Source organism: Vigna radiata, chromosome 10, assembly GCF_000741045.1.
Source record: "Vigna radiata var. radiata cultivar VC1973A chromosome 10, Vradiata_ver6, whole genome shotgun sequence".
Lineage (NCBI taxonomy): Eukaryota > Viridiplantae > Streptophyta > Magnoliopsida > Fabales > Fabaceae > Vigna > Vigna radiata.
The window spans coordinates 10,972,122-10,989,536 of record NC_028360.1 but is presented as its reverse complement, the minus strand read 5'-3'; the positions used below and the strand labels follow the sequence as shown (position 1 = coordinate 10,989,536).

Here is a 17,415-nt window from a genome sequence, read left to right as displayed (position 1 = left end):
TTTTCAGACCAAATATCTTGACAAACTTAGATATTTCTTGAGCATTGAGGTGACACAATCCAACAATAATATTGTTATATCTCAAAGGAAATATGCATTGGATATTTTGAAGGAAACTGGATTGGTAAATTCAAAATTTGTTGACATACCCATAGATCCTAATACTAAACTTCTACTAAAACAGGAGAAGCCTATGTCAGACCTGGAGCAGTATAAAAGACTAGGTGAAAAATTGAATTATCTTACAATTATTCGTCTTGACATATCTTTTGCAGTTTGTGTGGTAAACCAATTTCTTAATTTCCCGTGTGAAGATCACTAAAATACAGTTATTCATACATTAAAGTACATTAAAGGATTTCTTGGAAAAGAGTTGTTATATGGTTACGATAGCCATACAAGAGTTATTTATTATTCAAATGTTGATTGGACAAGATTTCCTTTTGATCAAAGTCTACATTTGAATATTGTGTCTCCATTGGTGGTAACTTAATCTCTTGAAAAAACGAGAAACAAAATATTGTGACAAGATCTAGTGCAAAAACAAAATATAGAGTTATGACTTTAGCCACTTGTGAGCTTGTTAGAGTTACAATTTGAAGATGTCATTCAAATGATAATTATATGTGACAACCATGATACTCTTCATATTAGTTCTAATATAGTCTTTTATAAGAAGATCAAACACATTGAGATTGATTGTAATTTCATTTGAGAGAAGATTGCATCTAGAGACACCAAAACTAAATTCGTTAATTTAAGTGATCAATTAACATATATTTTCACTAAAATTTTACAAAAAATAAAAAATTGGTTATATTTGTTACAAGTTTGTTATATATATAATTTATAATGTATACGAGATTAATTTTTTTGGATTATATATATATATATATATATATATATATATATATATATATTCTATTATAAATATAATATCTTATATGCATATTTAAAATAAGATAAATTAATTTTGGTTAAAATTCTGGATGATTATCATATTAGAAATCTTAATTGGATTCTTTCTATTTAAATCGTCTTAATTAATCTTCAATTTTCAAAAATGTGTAAGAAATAAGTCATCTCCGTTACACAACCTCCATCCTCGCGGTAGGATAGGTATCACGTTAATATCGTCTTCACGACTTGGAATAGGGTTCAATTTGGAGTTTTTTCTGACTTTGCGATTGAGGAGTTTTTTCAGGTTTTCGTCTTCCCCTTTCTCTAGTTCCCCTTTGTTTTGGTCCTATGATGTGTCACGACTTGAGAAAGAGTTTTCTCTTTTTCTTCTGTGTGGGTTTAGGTTTCTTACTTGTAAATTGTAATTTTTGTTATATGTGTATTGTGTTCATGATCTTGAATTTTGAGATTTTTTTTTTCTTATGGCTCGAGATTAGGAATCGGTTTTGGGATATATATATTTTTTTTTGGTTTTTGTTCTTTGCTACTCTGGATTCTTGTTGGTTGTTAGTAATGATTGTGAAAATCCAGACAATGTAGGTGCTAATAAGTTGCGACCATGGGAGACTTAACGTGATGATGGACTTTTGGTTTGGTTTGTAAATTTGAGGGAAATAAAATTGCTTATCAAAAGAAGTTCGGAGAATTGCTTGTTTGTCTCACAGTTGAGTTGCGTTGCGACGTAATCATGTAAATTATGTACCACGTAAACACTATCTTTTTAAAACTTATTTGTTACACATTTTTAAAATTAAAAACTCAATTGAGACAATTTAAAATAAGAAAAACAAATTGAGATTTTCAATTGAAAACAAGAGAAACAAATCGAGATTCTCTACGAATATTATAGAAGACTGTATGAGGATTTTAACCATTAATTCTCTATATAATTTCAAATATATTTTCTTAGCCCCCACAACTCATTTGGTCACCAACATATCCTAGTCCCGACAATATTGCTCTGAAATTCTCAAAATATATATGTTTGAAAATTTTCCATCTTTCTAAGCTTTAGAGAATATGAACAAGTAGGTTCATAAGCACGGCACAAGTATGTAACTTACACTCTCCGTGCTCATACGGAGCGTAAAAGGTTGGAAAATAAAAACACTAGATATAATTCACAGTTGAAACTTGAAAGTCAAAAAAAAAAAATACAAAATGACAGGTTTACGACTGCCGGAGAATGTGCGATGCAACAGAAATGTCAAAATTTTCAGCTACCCCCTTTTCCACTTGTCATGCCAACTCACATTCAACAGCTCATCATCTCAAAGGGAACACCTTTTGAAGGAAAAACCATCTGGGGTAAAGCTACAAGGAAAGGTGGATGCATTGCTCTTCTCTAGTATCATTTGTCACAGATGAAGACTGGTTTTCTCTCCCTGCCATGCACCTTCTATATGGCACAAATCCTTTCCCACCACATGTTTCAGGACCCTCTCTCACCTTTAGTAGGGATATGCCTGATGTTTCACTGGGTGAAATGTGCCCAATAAGTTCCAATCTTCCATCCCTCTTGCATATGTTTACAGGTATTGGTTTGCATGCTTCAGTTGTTGGAGAAGAGGGTTTGCATGTATCTGTTACAAAAACTGTAATCCCAAAGAGTTTCAAAGTCTGGCCGGAACATTCTTCACTTTCCTTTGTAGGAAGCTTTAATTTCTAGATAATGAGATCAAACAATAATATAAGGTCATATATCATTTTGTCAAGACTCTCTGGTGATGATATTGTAATCAATAAAGATTAGGAAGTATACCATGAGAGATTTCTCATCATGAGAAGAATCAGCGTTTATTCCAGCTTCTTCGGATGTTGTATGGATGTCGCTGATGGATGACATGGGGGACAAACTTTCATTTGGTGTGTCTGAATCTGAGGAGCTAAGGATGTCTGAACCAGCTCCTGATAATACTGATTTCGGAGATTGGTTTTCTTGATCAAAATCTGATGATTTCAGAGAAGCAGACTTCATAAGTTGTTCTGGGATTGAAGAAGATTCTTTATTAGGAGTCTCAACTAGTTTACGAGGGTAAGGATGCATTGGCTTTCGTTTTGGTCTTGGAGGAGGAATTTCAATTGACTCCGCTCTATTTGTAACATTCCCAGTAGGGTCGCGAAGAACCTGCCATGAAAAGTAAAGACAAAGTAATTAGAGTGAATTCAAGGATAACAGATGAACCCTTAGCGTTTTTAATATCCTAGGATCATCAAAATCTTAACTTGCCTGATGTATGGTTTATGGTAAGTAGAAAACATGACTCAGAATGATTATTAGAATAGAGCAGTAAACCTTAGAAAAAAACTTCTGAGCATGACTTCGAATCTGAACAGCAGTCTTTGTGCCAACATGTTCTGTTGTCAAAATAAAGTATCTCAAACACAATCACACTTGTTCATTACTCATACATCGCGCACAAATTCTTGCCCAAGATATTCAGGCTCTTAATTAATAATACCTTCAATACGCCGCCAAGCCCGACCATGAAGCTTTAAAGCTTCAAGGAACTTCTTATGTTCTTCATCTGTCCACCTCTCTCTCTGTTTTGTGATAGTATATGGTTTCCTTACCTGTTGAAGAAGAAAGAAAACTGATTAAAACAAACAAGACCTTAACAGAAGGAAAAGAGAAGAATCATAACATGCAAGTGCTAATAATTCAAGAATTCAGGTAGAACCTTCAGAGCGTAGTCACTCCCACAAGAAAACTGCTCATTAAGTTGAATATGTGGAGCAGAATGCACCCCAGAACTCAAAGATACACCACTTCCTACTGAAGGATCATCCTGTGATCTGTTAAATCCATTCTGATCCTACATTCAATTCAAAGAGAAAAGAAATATAAGGAATTATAATCATCAAAAGAACCCCAAATTTTTCACATATATAGTGGCCAACCAGGCCAAAATTATTTGTCATCTAAGGAATCAGAAATGTTTCAAGCGAATCTTTCACTCCAGAAGAAGACAAGTAGCGACAACACCTAAGAAATATTTGAAGGAAACAACTCTTTTGATAAAGACATGAACAAGTGTCATTCACAATAGGTTAAGCAGGTCTCCTTCTAATAACTGTTTCCCCAAGGGAAGCATTCAAATCCTTTTTAGGTGTGTAAATTCAACCGTTCATGAGAAACCAAAACGCAATTAAGGTTCTCTCTTTTCCACCCAAAAAGATTACAATCAACATTGAAATTGAACCACAATCTCAGCCACCCCTTACAAATATGAGTTTAGTATCAAAAAATTCATATAAAAGGAAAACATAGCTGACTGAAACTTATGTATTACATACTCGAATCGCCATAGCTTCAGAAACCAAATCACTGATCTAGATCTTCTGCTCCTCTTCGCAGTTGCAAACTTCCACGACTTCACCGTTGGATATTGCTTCCCTCACTCACAATCAGATCACAACCTAGGTGTAATAAAACTTCTCTTTCTGAATACAAATCCCAAATAAGAAAAGTACAACTCAAACAACTCTCCCTTCGAAAGCTAGAAACAGAACCAAACAAATTGTGTACAACAATGGACCCACCTTGATCCAAAAGTCAATTTATCATACAAACACTGCCTTGATTCTTCACTTCACCAACCACTAATTCACATCTCAGAATCACAAAACAAAACAGAACCCTCTCCATCATCTACAAATCCTGTGTTCAAGCACTACCAAACGATGATCGCAGAAAACAAACTAACCCCTCCTCAATCAACAACTGCATGGATAGAAATCCACCCACCGCACACCTTTCCCCTAAGAAATTTCCAATCTTTTTATAATAGAAAGGGGCTCATAACTCATAAGCCACACCACTAACTCAGCAGAAGCAAAAAAAATATATAAAAGGAATGGAAAATCAACAAAATTACAGAAAACCCAGAAAGGAAAATGGTTAATTGTGTGAGGAAAAGAGTTATTGATGGGTGTGAATTAACAGAGAAAGAAAGATAAGAGGTTGCAGATAGATAGATAGATATATGGAGAAGTTGGAAAGGAGTGAAAGCTCAGACTCCGAAAGTGCTTCTTGTGATTGTTGTTGTGATGGACGAAAAGAAAAGGAGCAACAAGGGAGTGACACGTAAGATTTGAACTTCTATTTTCTCGTACGAAATTTTGAAACTTTATTTTTCCCTTATTCCTCCGACACCGAAATCTCGAGAATTCGAAGGAATCTTGTGGCTCTCGTCGAAAGTTTTCGAGGACACGTGGCGTACGGTCATGGACCCTCTAAAAAAATTGGTGTTTTAAATTCGGTGGGCGAAGAAAAAGTGCTGTGGATAATTTCGGACACGTCACACTCGCGGGTGAAAGTGAAGCACCACGCTACTCGCGGGTTAGGCACTGCCACGCGTCCACTCACTCAGTGCACAATTAAAGCGTGGCCCATGTTTTTTTTCCACAGATCGAAACCGATAAATGCCATTATTTATTAGCTTCTGTTCTAATATGCTCTCTGTCTGCTTTTATTAATTTTAACTATTTTCTTTATTTATAATTGTAAACAATTTGTGAAGGGTTTGTGAAAATAAGGATATAATCAAGAAAAAATTTAAATTATAAAAATTATTTTTATATACAAAATATATTTTAAATTAATGATCAAACTTTTATAGAAAGTTGTTTTTTTTCTTTGTTGTTTCCAAAATTGACTCTCCTGATTGTCTATCTCGTGAAGTTATGGTTACTTTTTTAGGCAAAAATGCTTTATTTTTACTGAAATATAATTGAAGCACAAAATAGAAGTTTTCCTTTTCATTTATGCTTTATTAACTTATTATAATTTTGGAAAACTTTATAGTTCGGACAATTTATTTATGACACTAAAAATCTAAAAAAAGAACCTTGAAATGTACCAATGTAAATAAACTCTTTATTTTCCATATTTTACTAGTAATAGAGATTTATTGTGAAGTCAACAAAAGTAAGTATTTTTTTTCTACCATATTTAAAGAATGACGTGGATGCTCTGATACAATAATTTCATTTTCTGATTGTGACAGGGATAATAAATTTACAATGAATGATTAAAATTAAAATGGCGGCATTTATTATTATTATCATTATTATTTTAAAAGAATTGGATATTTCTGATGTTAAAATATCTATCTATTTATTAGAGGCTCTAACAAAATGAAAGAGCGTGAATGCGACTTTTTGCTCTGCGCTTTTTGCCACGTCATGCCACTCGCCGACTCACGCATCAGATGCTGCCACGTGTACGAACAGGAAAAGGATAACATTCCACTACCTTCTTCACAGCCACAACTTCTTCTTCCTTTTCTTTTAATCGAAATATTTCTGACCACATATTTTTTTTGGGGGTTTTATTTTTTTTTTAATTGGACTTTTATTGAAGTGAAGGTTGCAATCAATATGAATAAGAGGCCCAACATTTTGTTCCAACCTAAATGTTTGGTGCTTTTATCAATTAAACTTCTCTATAATCTTTTTATTTATCCAATCATATATTTCAACTATGGTTTATTTTCTTCATCTTTTACTTTACTAAGATTGAGATAAGATCAAACCTAACTAAAACAATTCGTATCAACTCTATATAGTAAGAGAATGTTTTCTAATAATTATGATCATTAATGTGTTTTTTTAAACGAAATCATTATTTATCATCTTCAATTTTTAGCTCTTAAATAGTTGTAAATTTTCCTATTTGATTCCTTGAGTTTAGTCATATATAAGGTTAATGTTATTATGGTCTTAATCCCTTCAACTGATAACTCTGTTTCAATTTGAACCAATAATTACCAAACATCCCAAGTCATGTTAGAAGTTAAGGACTAATGAACCAAACATTGGACCTAAATTCTTGTTAAATGTTAATCAAACGTCTCAATCAGTGATAATCAATCATTAATATGTTCTACCTAATGACATTGGCAATTACTCACTTATATGTCTGACTAATTTAATGAGGTCCTACTATACATAGATTCAATCATAATAGGAAAAAAGTGAGATATAACAATAAATTTTGGCATATCAAACCTTTTCGACCAAACTAAAACTGAGTTTAGTATTCACACAAACATTAAAAGTTGAGACTTAATGAAACTTATTTAAACAACATTCACGTTTAAGGTTTTTTTTACTACAAAAGTTGGGAAGATAAGTATTCTTGAAGAGGTAACTAAAAGAATAGGGTGGTTAAAATATACTGTAGTTTAATGTCAATAATGACGACTGGATTTTTAATTCGATTTATACTTTCTACACATGCTTAAGATAAATGGGTCTGTCAAATTCCAATAGATTGAATTTGGCGAAGTTTTGATTCTAGATGATGATGCTTTTTAGAATAACTGGTAAAGATAAGATGCAAATGAAAAATGGTTGATGGTATTGACACCAAATTCGGGTATATGCCCAAATTCTGGAAGAACTCAATTTCTTTAAACACTTTAGTGCCCATGCTACTTGGAGTTAGGATAACTAGATATGAAGGAAACAGTTCCCCATGACAATTTAGTAGAAATAATTCAAATTCAACAGTGAGAAGAATTTTGCTATACTAAGAAAAAAGGACTTGTATATTCACATCAGTTACTGAAAATTACCCATGTAGCACTTTCAATAATTCAGTTCAAATTCGGTAAACTTTCCTATTCGATTCTAAGATATTTTCAATAATTCTCAATAATTAAATTATGTTTATCATACAACAACAGAGTTAGAGATAAGCACTGCCTGACATAGAAGAAAAGGAATGAACAAAACACCATCATGATTCATGTATGTTTCCACATCATGTATGTTTGCACGGATAAAATTTCATCATTTACACAAAATGAGATTTAATCATAAATAAATAAACCAAAAATCTAATGCCAATGTCTATCATTCAATGAAAATGAAAATGTAACACGTGCATACAACAGAAATTATGAACTACGTCTACTTGTTACAATTAATTACAAAATTTGAGCACCCAGGTTACTCATTATCAGTTGAAACAATTCATAGAAGATCACAGTGGTTTGAGCAGTTCATAAAAAATAACTCAGCAATTTCCCAAGCACTTTGTGTCTGCGGATCACTAATAATATTCTCAACTTATAGACTGAAAATGAGTGTGGGTTTGACAGCACAATGTTGACATTTCGAACTTTGCCGCAAAAATATTCCAAGTAATCAATGACGTGGAAGATAATGAATTGTTCCACCAAAAGTTTCCTCATTTTGAAAAAGATCAGCTGCATATCTTCAGAGGCTGAATGCCAACGGGATGATTTACTCGCTAATTAGCAGCAGCTACCATTCAGCTGAAACTTCACTCTGGTTCTAGCCAATTGCATCCTAACGTCATAGACAGCTATCTGCTGGAACCGTCTTCAGTAATTTGGCAAGTTCATAAGACTTAAAATCTTTCCCATAGCATAAGCTTAGATCCAGAGCTGTTTTTCCGTCCTGAAACATGAACAAACAATCAAGTTCTAAGTAAGGGAAACAAATAAACCCTTGATGACTAGTTAGAAAGGAAGTTTCCAGCTTCATCAATTTCTATCTTTAACAATACGGACTTGAAATCAAAAGGAGCGCTAGACACCAGACAACATTAGCTTCACTGGACTATAACAGTGTAATCCAAAAGGATTAGAAATATAAGAAAGAATAAAGGGAATGAGAACAAAACATGTTCAACCCGATCCATTTAATTCATTATAAATGCCTTATTCTGTTGTAGAATGTATGACAAAATTACCTTATTTTTCCTTGTCTTATCAGCACCATTGACTAACAAAATTTTTGCTATATCTCTATTTCTGCTCTGAATGGCAACGTGCAAGGGGGTCCAACCATCCTGACAGATTCTTAAAGTCGTAAATATAAACCATATACATAAAATAGAAAAACATAAAAAAAATCTAATAAAAACAAGCTTGTGTTAAAGGAATGCTCACGTTATCTTCAACATTGACATCAGCCTTGTATTTGATCAATAATTTCACAGTCATCTTGGCACCAACTTGAACTGCATAATGAAGTGGAGTGGCTCCATCCTACCATAGGAATAGATGGACAAACACACTTCAGACTGCAGTTAACAGTTTATGACAGTTGGGCAAAAGAATGCTTCCTCACCTTATCCTTAACATGGGGACTTGCTCGTCTCCGTAGAAGATGGCTAATCAAACTATCTTTTCTACCTATAATTGCCTTATGAAGTGCAGTAAGGCCTTCCTGTTTGATCAAATAATGTTATTCAAGCCCAGGCAAACACTACGCATAAATTGGAAAAATATAAACAACAAACACCTTATCGGGCAAATCAATGTCCATGCCGTTATCAAGAAGCTTATCCACGCAACTCATCTGCATTGATAGCACAAGAGTGTGCAGTGGGCTCCATTTTTCCTGAAAACATGAATACAAGGGCTTAAGTATAAATAAGAAAGTGAACACTGGGAGAAACAGATGCAGAGTCACAGACTTACAGTTGATATTTTTTCCAAGTTAGGAGTAACATTCTGTTGCAATATTGCTCTTTCTTCTGGTTCCAAAAGCTGTTCAACCTCTGCAATAATGAAAATGTCTTCTTATAGTATCTGATTATCGTCCAGGATCAAAAAAGATATTCTACAATCTACTTGTGAAACTACTTTAGCACATGTCAGGAAGTTGTTCAACCTTAAAATCGTATTGAAAGTAACAACTAAAAGCACTAAAAAGGGAGAAAATGTAAAGCAGTAATTTAAAAATTGAATTGTTTAGTAAACCGTTAAGGTTAGTAGTTCACAGCAAGAGTGGTTCAACTAGTTTAACTGACATTTGGCAGTTAACAGGATCATATAGAAAAAGATATATGAAAAATCAAGGGTTCATCAAGTTTTTAGTCCCTGAAGATTTTACATAAATCACTTTTAATTCCTAAATAATCATTTTTGGATTTGTTATCTCTACATTTTTCCTTTGTTGGCAATTTTAGTTCTGTTGTGAAGTAACAGGGCGAACTAATGATCAAGCTGACATCAATGTATCTGACGTGACAATCCTGTGTAAATTTTTGTGGTAACCTGTTGTTTTATTCTCCTATCAACTATTCTGAAGTTATCAACTAGTCTGAAAATATGAGATTAAAAACACAGTTTAGCACAAAAATTATGGTTGTCAGTCTAGAACTATAGTGGTCTAGTTTTCAAAACCATGTTAAGGCTCCAAAAGAAACAAAGCAATGAGAAAAAAAATAAAAATTAACCTTTCTTAATAAGTTCTTCATAGTTGTCCCTTGAAGTTATATTAACATCAGCAACAACTGAATCCCTCATTCCGTCACTTTCAAATAGAAAGTGGTCTTCAACTTCCTCACCATCAGACTCGCTGTCACTGCCAGTATCTGGTTCTTCCCAAGTTCCTACTTCTTGTTCAGTTTGAAAATAAGATACATCTTGGCCTGATTTAATCACACCAAGACTCCTAAGTTTATAATTATCCCAAGCAAAAGAGAGACACAGTTTTCTATTATTTGTATTTCTGTACATTTTATAAAACACAGCGCCTAATTTGGAGTCCGTAGCAGATTCGGCATTGATTGTAGACCATGGAATAGTCAAAACAGATACTCTAGCCCAAGAACCCATTTCCGCTTCCCTGAAATGGAGATAAAAGAAGCAACAATAAAAACAAAGCAAAGAATTTACATATAGTGGTTGCTGAAAACATCATCACGATGAGCACACGTTAACACAAACAACCATACCCTGGAAGGACACCATGATGGGAAATTGCAAAAGAAAAACATTTGCAGAGAAGAAATTGCACAACTTAGTTTTTGCATATATGCAACCAAAGAAAATTTGGGAGTCCAATTACATGTAAGGTTAAATACCTACAATCTCACTAACATGTGTCGACATATCTGTCCACAATCAACAATGTGAAAAAACAGTATGACAGGATTCTAGTTTCACATCCAAAACTAGCACTAATACGTCAAACAAATATTAATTTTTTTCCTTCTAAACTTTAGATCATATGAATTTCAGTTCACCTTAGAGAAGAGTTTTTAAAATTCAACAAGACCTAATAAATTAATATATCACAACATTTATCACCCACGCCAAAGGAGTGAAATTAGATATATTTATTTATCACTAAAAGTCAGTTCAATACGGTTTAGAAACATAAGTTTCAAAACATTTTTAAATTAGTCTAGTCATTTCTATTTAGAAATTAGTGAACCCAAAACAACAGAATGCAATATACATCAAGGAAATGTCATAACTGAACACCAACATCATAGGTAAGACGAGTAGCGTGGGTAGTTCACAGAGAATGTGAAGCATTCCTTAAATGGTTGAAGTTCTGACATTCCCTCTTTGCACAGTCTCTAAACTGCCAAGAGACGACTAACTAGAAAAAAAAAAAAGAAAAGAGCCAAACCCTAAATTCGCAAAATTCTCTTATATTTCTCAGTACAAACCAATTGGGTCCTGAACTCGTTCCCCAACTCGATATTTAAACGAGGACAACAAAGTCATGCACCAATCCAATTGAAATACTAAAAGCCAAATCATACGAACTAATCACTCCGTCAAAATCAAGAACCAAACTCGTGCACGCAGTTCAATCAACATCTCATCAATTTAAATATTAACAGAACAAGAACATGTTTCATTCGAACCTTATGTAGTAGACTATAAATGTTTCGCAGCAGAAACACCAATTTTCAGATTACGGAGAAACAGAATCACATCACAAATCCGACAAACTTCATATCAAGGTTCCAAGAACATGGTGAATTCGAGGAGACTGTCGACTGTGTCTGGTTTTCTTATCGCAATGGATTTGATTGAGAAAAATTCCAGGCTTGCTCACCGGATAACGCTTTTGATATTTATAGGCTATTGCTTCCTACACCTTCTAAATTGTTCCCTGCACCCCCATAAGATTTGTATTGCCAATTTTGCCCTATGGTTGAAGTTTGGAAGAGGAAATTGCTTCCTACCAACTAGCCATAGGTCTGAAATCGTGGTTTGGCGGTTGTGGCGGCAGTTGCTCATGACGATTTGAACGGTGTCGGCGGGCCGGGAATTTTATCGGTGTTCAAATTTTTTTTCTAATTTTACCTTTACTTCAATAAAAAAATTCTGTATTTCATATATATTTTGTTTAATTTAGCTTTTTTTTATATATTCAATAATAGGAAGTAACACCGTATCACACTTGTTAATTTGTAATATTTTAAATTTTTTATCTTGTTTAATTTAAAAAAGCTTTCAACAGGTAAGTTATAATTTATCAGGTTAATGTATTAATGTCACTCATCTTATGTGTTAAATTAGTATCAGTAATGTCAGTTTTGTAAGTCAGTATTAATTTAATACTTGTTAATCTGCTTCTATTTAATATCAATTTGTGTTAATTTTATTTTATTTACTATCAATTTTCTCTCTCTTAATTTAATTTTTATAAAAATTTTATACTAAAACTTTTATTAAATTCATATTTTTATTAAAAAAATTATCTAATTTTAAACCAACTTTAATTTTGTTTTATCTGAAGTAAAATTAAACATAAACCTAATAATTATATTTTAATAATATAATTAGAGTTAATTTAAAAATAATTAAATAAATATTTAATAAATCTATGAATATAAATGTAAAATTCAGTATAATATTTTTATAAAAAATAAACTAAGATTGAATTATATAAAATTAACAAAAATTTGAGTAAATCGAATATAAAACATTACACTGACGTTAAACATTAATATTGGCTAAATCAAATACAAGACATTACACATTGAAATGTCGCGTGACACAACACTAACTTGATAGGTGGATAAATTTTTTACGGTTAAAAATAAATTTAAAAAACTTAAAATAAATTAAAATTAAAATTAAAATTAAAAAATATAAACTGACACGTAATGTAACATCTCTATTTAGGAGCGAACCATTTTAAACATATAAGTAAAGAAAATAACTCGTAAATAATAATATCCTTGAATAAAACTCAAAGCAATTGTCTACAACTCTGATAAAAAAAATATATTAAATCATTCAACTATTAATAATAGACGTATTTAAAAATAACTTAAAGAAATAAAATCACCAAATCTCTCATTATCCTCGTCGCTTTAAGCATCCATTAGACTATATGTAACGTCGTCTACTCCTGTACAAGATCATCGCACGTGAAAAACACAACCATAAAAAAATACAAGGGTGAATTAATATAATATACATCAAATCATTGATATAACGGTTATATCACAGTTGCAAAGTATTTATCACAATCCCGTCACAATCAACAATCAATTATGCACAAGCAAACTATAACAACCATCACATTACCCATCAATCATTCCCTTAATTGAAATAAGTGTCAACCCCACTAACTCTACATCACATGTCGAGTAAAGGCAACCTATGCCAACCACTACTTTAAACTTATGTCAAAATCTATACTTTATCGTACATTTCTGTTTACCATAATGAGTTAATTTAAGTGGTCTTCCATCGTAGCTTCGGATTTGACTCCCCTGCTTCGACTGTTCACCTCAACACTAACTCAGCATGAGTTGCAACCCTACGAGCGAGACATCATGTTGACAATCATAGATCCCTAGAGAAGTAAGATAGAATGGAAGAAAGTATTCGTTAGGAAAAGAGTATGCATCCAACTTTCCAATAATAAACAAGGTTTCTAAAATAGGATTGTCTCCAAAAAGACCTTTCTAGTGAAGCAACAAGTTTTCAGGAGTTAGTGAGATACATCGTTTTTTTATTACTATAGTTTATAAGAAGAAAGTTTGACTCAATCAGATTTTGGAACCTTATAAAGGTTAGATCATCTTAATTCATGATTTAGGATGTAACTATCTCCAAACTTTTTTTTCCTGATTTACACAAGCATGTTAATCCTATTTTTCAATTATAGTTATTGTTTATGCTGATGTAAGAGTTGAAGTACCCTATTATATTGTCTTGTTTATTTTTTCCCTTAAATAAGTTAACATCCTATTTTCATGAGTGTTTTTTAATTGACCTCAACTTGTTCACAACCTTTTCATTCAATTACGTGTCTCCCTCTATTCAGTGGTTTACCAAATATAGAATTCCTATTTAGCTTACAATAGGCAATACGTAATTTCTACTTCAGTCAACAATAGCAACCACTTATAAAACCACAAATACACATACAAGCTCAATTCACGAACAAAGTATGACATTATATGGCTTTATATTTGCGAGTCATAAGTTAAACAAAGACATAACTTTTCCAATGTCAGATAACAATCAAACACATTTATACCATAATGCCTTCAATTTTCAAACACACCCATATATCGTACCAACCCACTAACAATTAACACCTTAGCCAACAGAAATCACCAAACACACACTTACACTAAAGGCTGCACGAAATTTGACAAATTTGCAACAATGTACATGATTCTATCTTCGGTTAGGGAAGATCATACAAAAAAAAAAAAAAAACAGATTGCACGCATCTAGGGAAGAATAGGACAATTAATTTTGAAGTATCATTCTAAAACACATAACTTACCTTTACCTCGACAACACTCAAAATGATGGAAGTCTTTCTAGACCGCAAGCCCTTAACGTAACAACCATCCTTGGGCTTCACCACAATGCCCTCCTTACGCCAGCAACCATGAATCACCACCATTGCCACAACAGCCACAACGAAGCAACGAACCCTAGGCACTCAACAAACCACACACCCACCACAAATTGCCACAGGACACCCTACAAACACAATTTTGGTGAGGAAAATAGAAGGGAGAGAATAGGAACAATGAGAACAATGAAAGGAATAGAGGGGTTTCTAAAAACGAATTTGGGGAATTTGGGAACTAATACCCCAAATTTCTAATATAAAGTATTGCACACATTATGACAACCAACATCTATTGGTAAGTTATCTTACCAACAAATTACCGACGCCTAATTATCATCGATAATACATTCAATGTTATCCACCGATAAACCCGTCAGTAATCAACCATTGTTGACGAATCTAGGACAGTCAGGTAATCAAACTTTTTACTATTGGAAATGTTAACATAACTCAAATACTTGGAAATGTAGATTGCTACACTAATATATAAAAAAATATTATATATAAACTAAAGGCTTAAATCCTTACTTCGTCCTCATATTAAGAGGTAAATTTCTGTTTAGTACTCGATTTTAAAAATGCTTCTATTTTATCCCAAAGTAGTATAAATTGTATCAATTAGATCTTTTCCGTTAAATTGGCAAAAACAGAGTTAACTCCCAGCTGACGTGGCGAAGGAATCTGCATTTTTTCTTTTCTCTCCTTTGCTTTCCGTGCAACGCCCAACTTTCTTGTCTTCTTCTTCCTCACTTTCCCTGTTCTTCTGCTCCTCTGACATGCAATTAATATTTTGGAGTATTTTTTTAGTATCGAAATTTGTTCGTTCTCGTTCTGATCCGCTGACATCCTGCTTCTAAGCTAATAAGCTAATATATAAGTTTTGAAGAACCACATATAATATAATATTTTTATATAAATCATCAATTATGAGCCCACTTACACCTAAATGTGCACAACCATACTTAATAAATATTTTGTGTATGTTAATTTTTTACTCCGACTTCTTTAATTTAAATAATGTCACTTCTTTCTTTTCAATAGTATGGAATTCAAAACAAAGAAAGAAATAGTTTGAATTATTACACTTGGAAAAGAGAAGCTTATGTTTGAGTAAATGTCAAAATGCAAAAACTTAACCATTGACCGTTCAGTCTTGGTCGTACTACCGTTCGGTCTCATCTGCCTTCCGTGACCGTTTGGTCTCATCCGCCCTCGGTTTCATTCATACATTCGCCTTCTGTGACCGTACGGTCTCGTTCGGTCTCACTCATACATACATAACCACAAGCTCCGAGTGCCACTGTTTCGGATCACTTTCCAAGATTACACCCACCAATACGACATTCGTTCTTCCTGCAACCTCCCTTCCTCTTTCATTTCTCTCTCTTGCAACAACATCACCACCAGATTCCAAAGCTTTGTCCAACTTAGATTCCCATCACAAACAATACCATTGATTGCAAGACTATTGCTTCTATCTGTGATGCTTCCTTCTCCAACACGCAAGACCCCAGAACTGTTGATTGTCTGTTCAACTTTGGTTTTCCTTCTTTAGTTTCAACTGGTAAGCGTCAAAACATTCTTCTTGTTGGTCTTTGGTGTTTTTTTGGGCTTACTTTAGATTGAAGTAGAAGAAGAAGGATATTTGTAAAACTGAGATGATTTTGGGTTCTGGGTTGGATTCTATGAATCAGACTACTACTTTAAATAATGAGTGAATTTGTGTTCGTAAAGATGAGCTTTAAAAGAAGAAAGAGAAAAACAAATATTTAATAAAGACATAGAAAAGAGAGAGAAAGTTAAGACATTGGAGGAAAAACAGAAGAGAGAAAGAAAAAAGTGCAGATTCCTTCACCATGTCAGTTCGAAGTTAACTCGGTTTATGCCAATTTAACGGAAGAGATCTAATTATTACAATGTATATTATTTAGGATAAAATAGACACATTTTTAAATCCGGATACTAAACAAAAATTCATCTCTTAATATAGAGATGAAATAAGCATTTAAGTGTAAACTAAAAAAGATAACTTAATTGTATGAAAATGTAAAAAATAAAAAAAAACACACATAACTATCATATGCAATAATAATAAATTGACATAAATAAATTACAATATTAACATAACAAACCATTAAAATATCTCAATATAAAATAATAGGATTAGTTAGTCTAAAGAAACAAAGTTACTGAAAATCTTACAATTTTATAAATTTAACTATTTAATTTATTTTCTTTAAGTTTAAAATTTTGAATAAAATGTAAGGTTTATGTTAAAAATGTTTAACCTTCTAATTGCTAAAAAAACAAATCATTCTAATGTATTATAATTAATATTAATATTAATATTCTAATGTACCAGTTACCTTTAGAGGTGTCAATTTAATCCATGACCCCAGGGCCAGCCCCAACCCACTATTGAAAAAGCCCTATTTTAAGAAGCCCCTTAAGTAGGGGGCCAGAAAAAAACCCCAACCCCCAAAACCCCCTCTCAAGTGGGTTAGGGTAAGGATTAAAGTGCGTTTAACTCCACTCCAAAACTTTAATTAAATTTTAATCTCACTCCAAAACTTCAAATTAAGTTTTAGAAATAATATAATTTATATATACAGAATTTTTTTAATTTTACTCTCTCTCTAAATTATACAATTTTTATTTTAATTATTTTACGTATAATTTTTTTTTTTACTTCTCATGAATTTAAACAAGAAAGACTCAATATTCAATATTAAAGGTATGAGAGTTAAAAAAATTAAAATATTATAGATAATAATCAAAATAATGATCTTTAAATTTAGTTAATAAAAAATAAAGTCAACAAAACTAACCATGTAATTAAAC

At 32.5% G+C, this 17,415-nt stretch overlaps 2 protein-coding genes across 4 annotated transcripts; both read right to left on the bottom strand.

Annotated features, from left to right (window-relative positions):
- Positions 1 to 1,942: 1,942 nt before the first annotated feature.
- LOC106774600 (protein REVEILLE 2) lies at positions 1,943 to 5,046 on the bottom strand. Of its 3 annotated transcripts, none has more exons than XM_014661643.2 (7): positions 4,504 to 5,046; positions 4,258 to 4,404; positions 3,642 to 3,776; positions 3,423 to 3,534; positions 3,257 to 3,318; positions 2,723 to 3,088; positions 1,943 to 2,625 (listed from the first exon to the last, which is right to left on the bottom strand). In XM_014661643.2, the coding sequence occupies exons 2-7, from the start codon at positions 4,267 to 4,269 to the stop codon at positions 2,275 to 2,277; spliced, it is 1,038 nt and encodes a 345-aa protein (XP_014517129.1). In that variant the 5' UTR covers positions 4,270 to 4,404; positions 4,504 to 5,046; the 3' UTR covers positions 1,943 to 2,274. The 3 variants fall into 3 exon arrangements, with proteins under 3 accessions (XP_014517129.1, XP_022642711.1, XP_014517128.1); XM_022786990.1 differs by having other exon boundaries at positions 4,258 to 4,380; XM_014661642.2 differs by having other exon boundaries at positions 4,258 to 5,046.
- Positions 5,047 to 7,772: 2,726 nt separating this feature from the next.
- Positions 7,773 to 11,999, bottom strand: LOC106774452 (ankyrin repeat domain-containing protein EMB506, chloroplastic). The gene is made up of 8 exons (XM_014661451.2): positions 11,606 to 11,999; positions 10,181 to 10,572; positions 9,420 to 9,499; positions 9,241 to 9,339; positions 9,067 to 9,165; positions 8,886 to 8,984; positions 8,687 to 8,785; positions 7,773 to 8,391 (listed from the first exon to the last, which is right to left on the bottom strand). The coding sequence occupies exons 2-8, from the start codon at positions 10,560 to 10,562 to the stop codon at positions 8,287 to 8,289; spliced, it is 963 nt and encodes a 320-aa protein (XP_014516937.1). The 5' UTR covers positions 10,563 to 10,572; positions 11,606 to 11,999; the 3' UTR covers positions 7,773 to 8,286.
- Between the last annotated feature and the right edge of the window lie 5,416 nt (positions 12,000 to 17,415).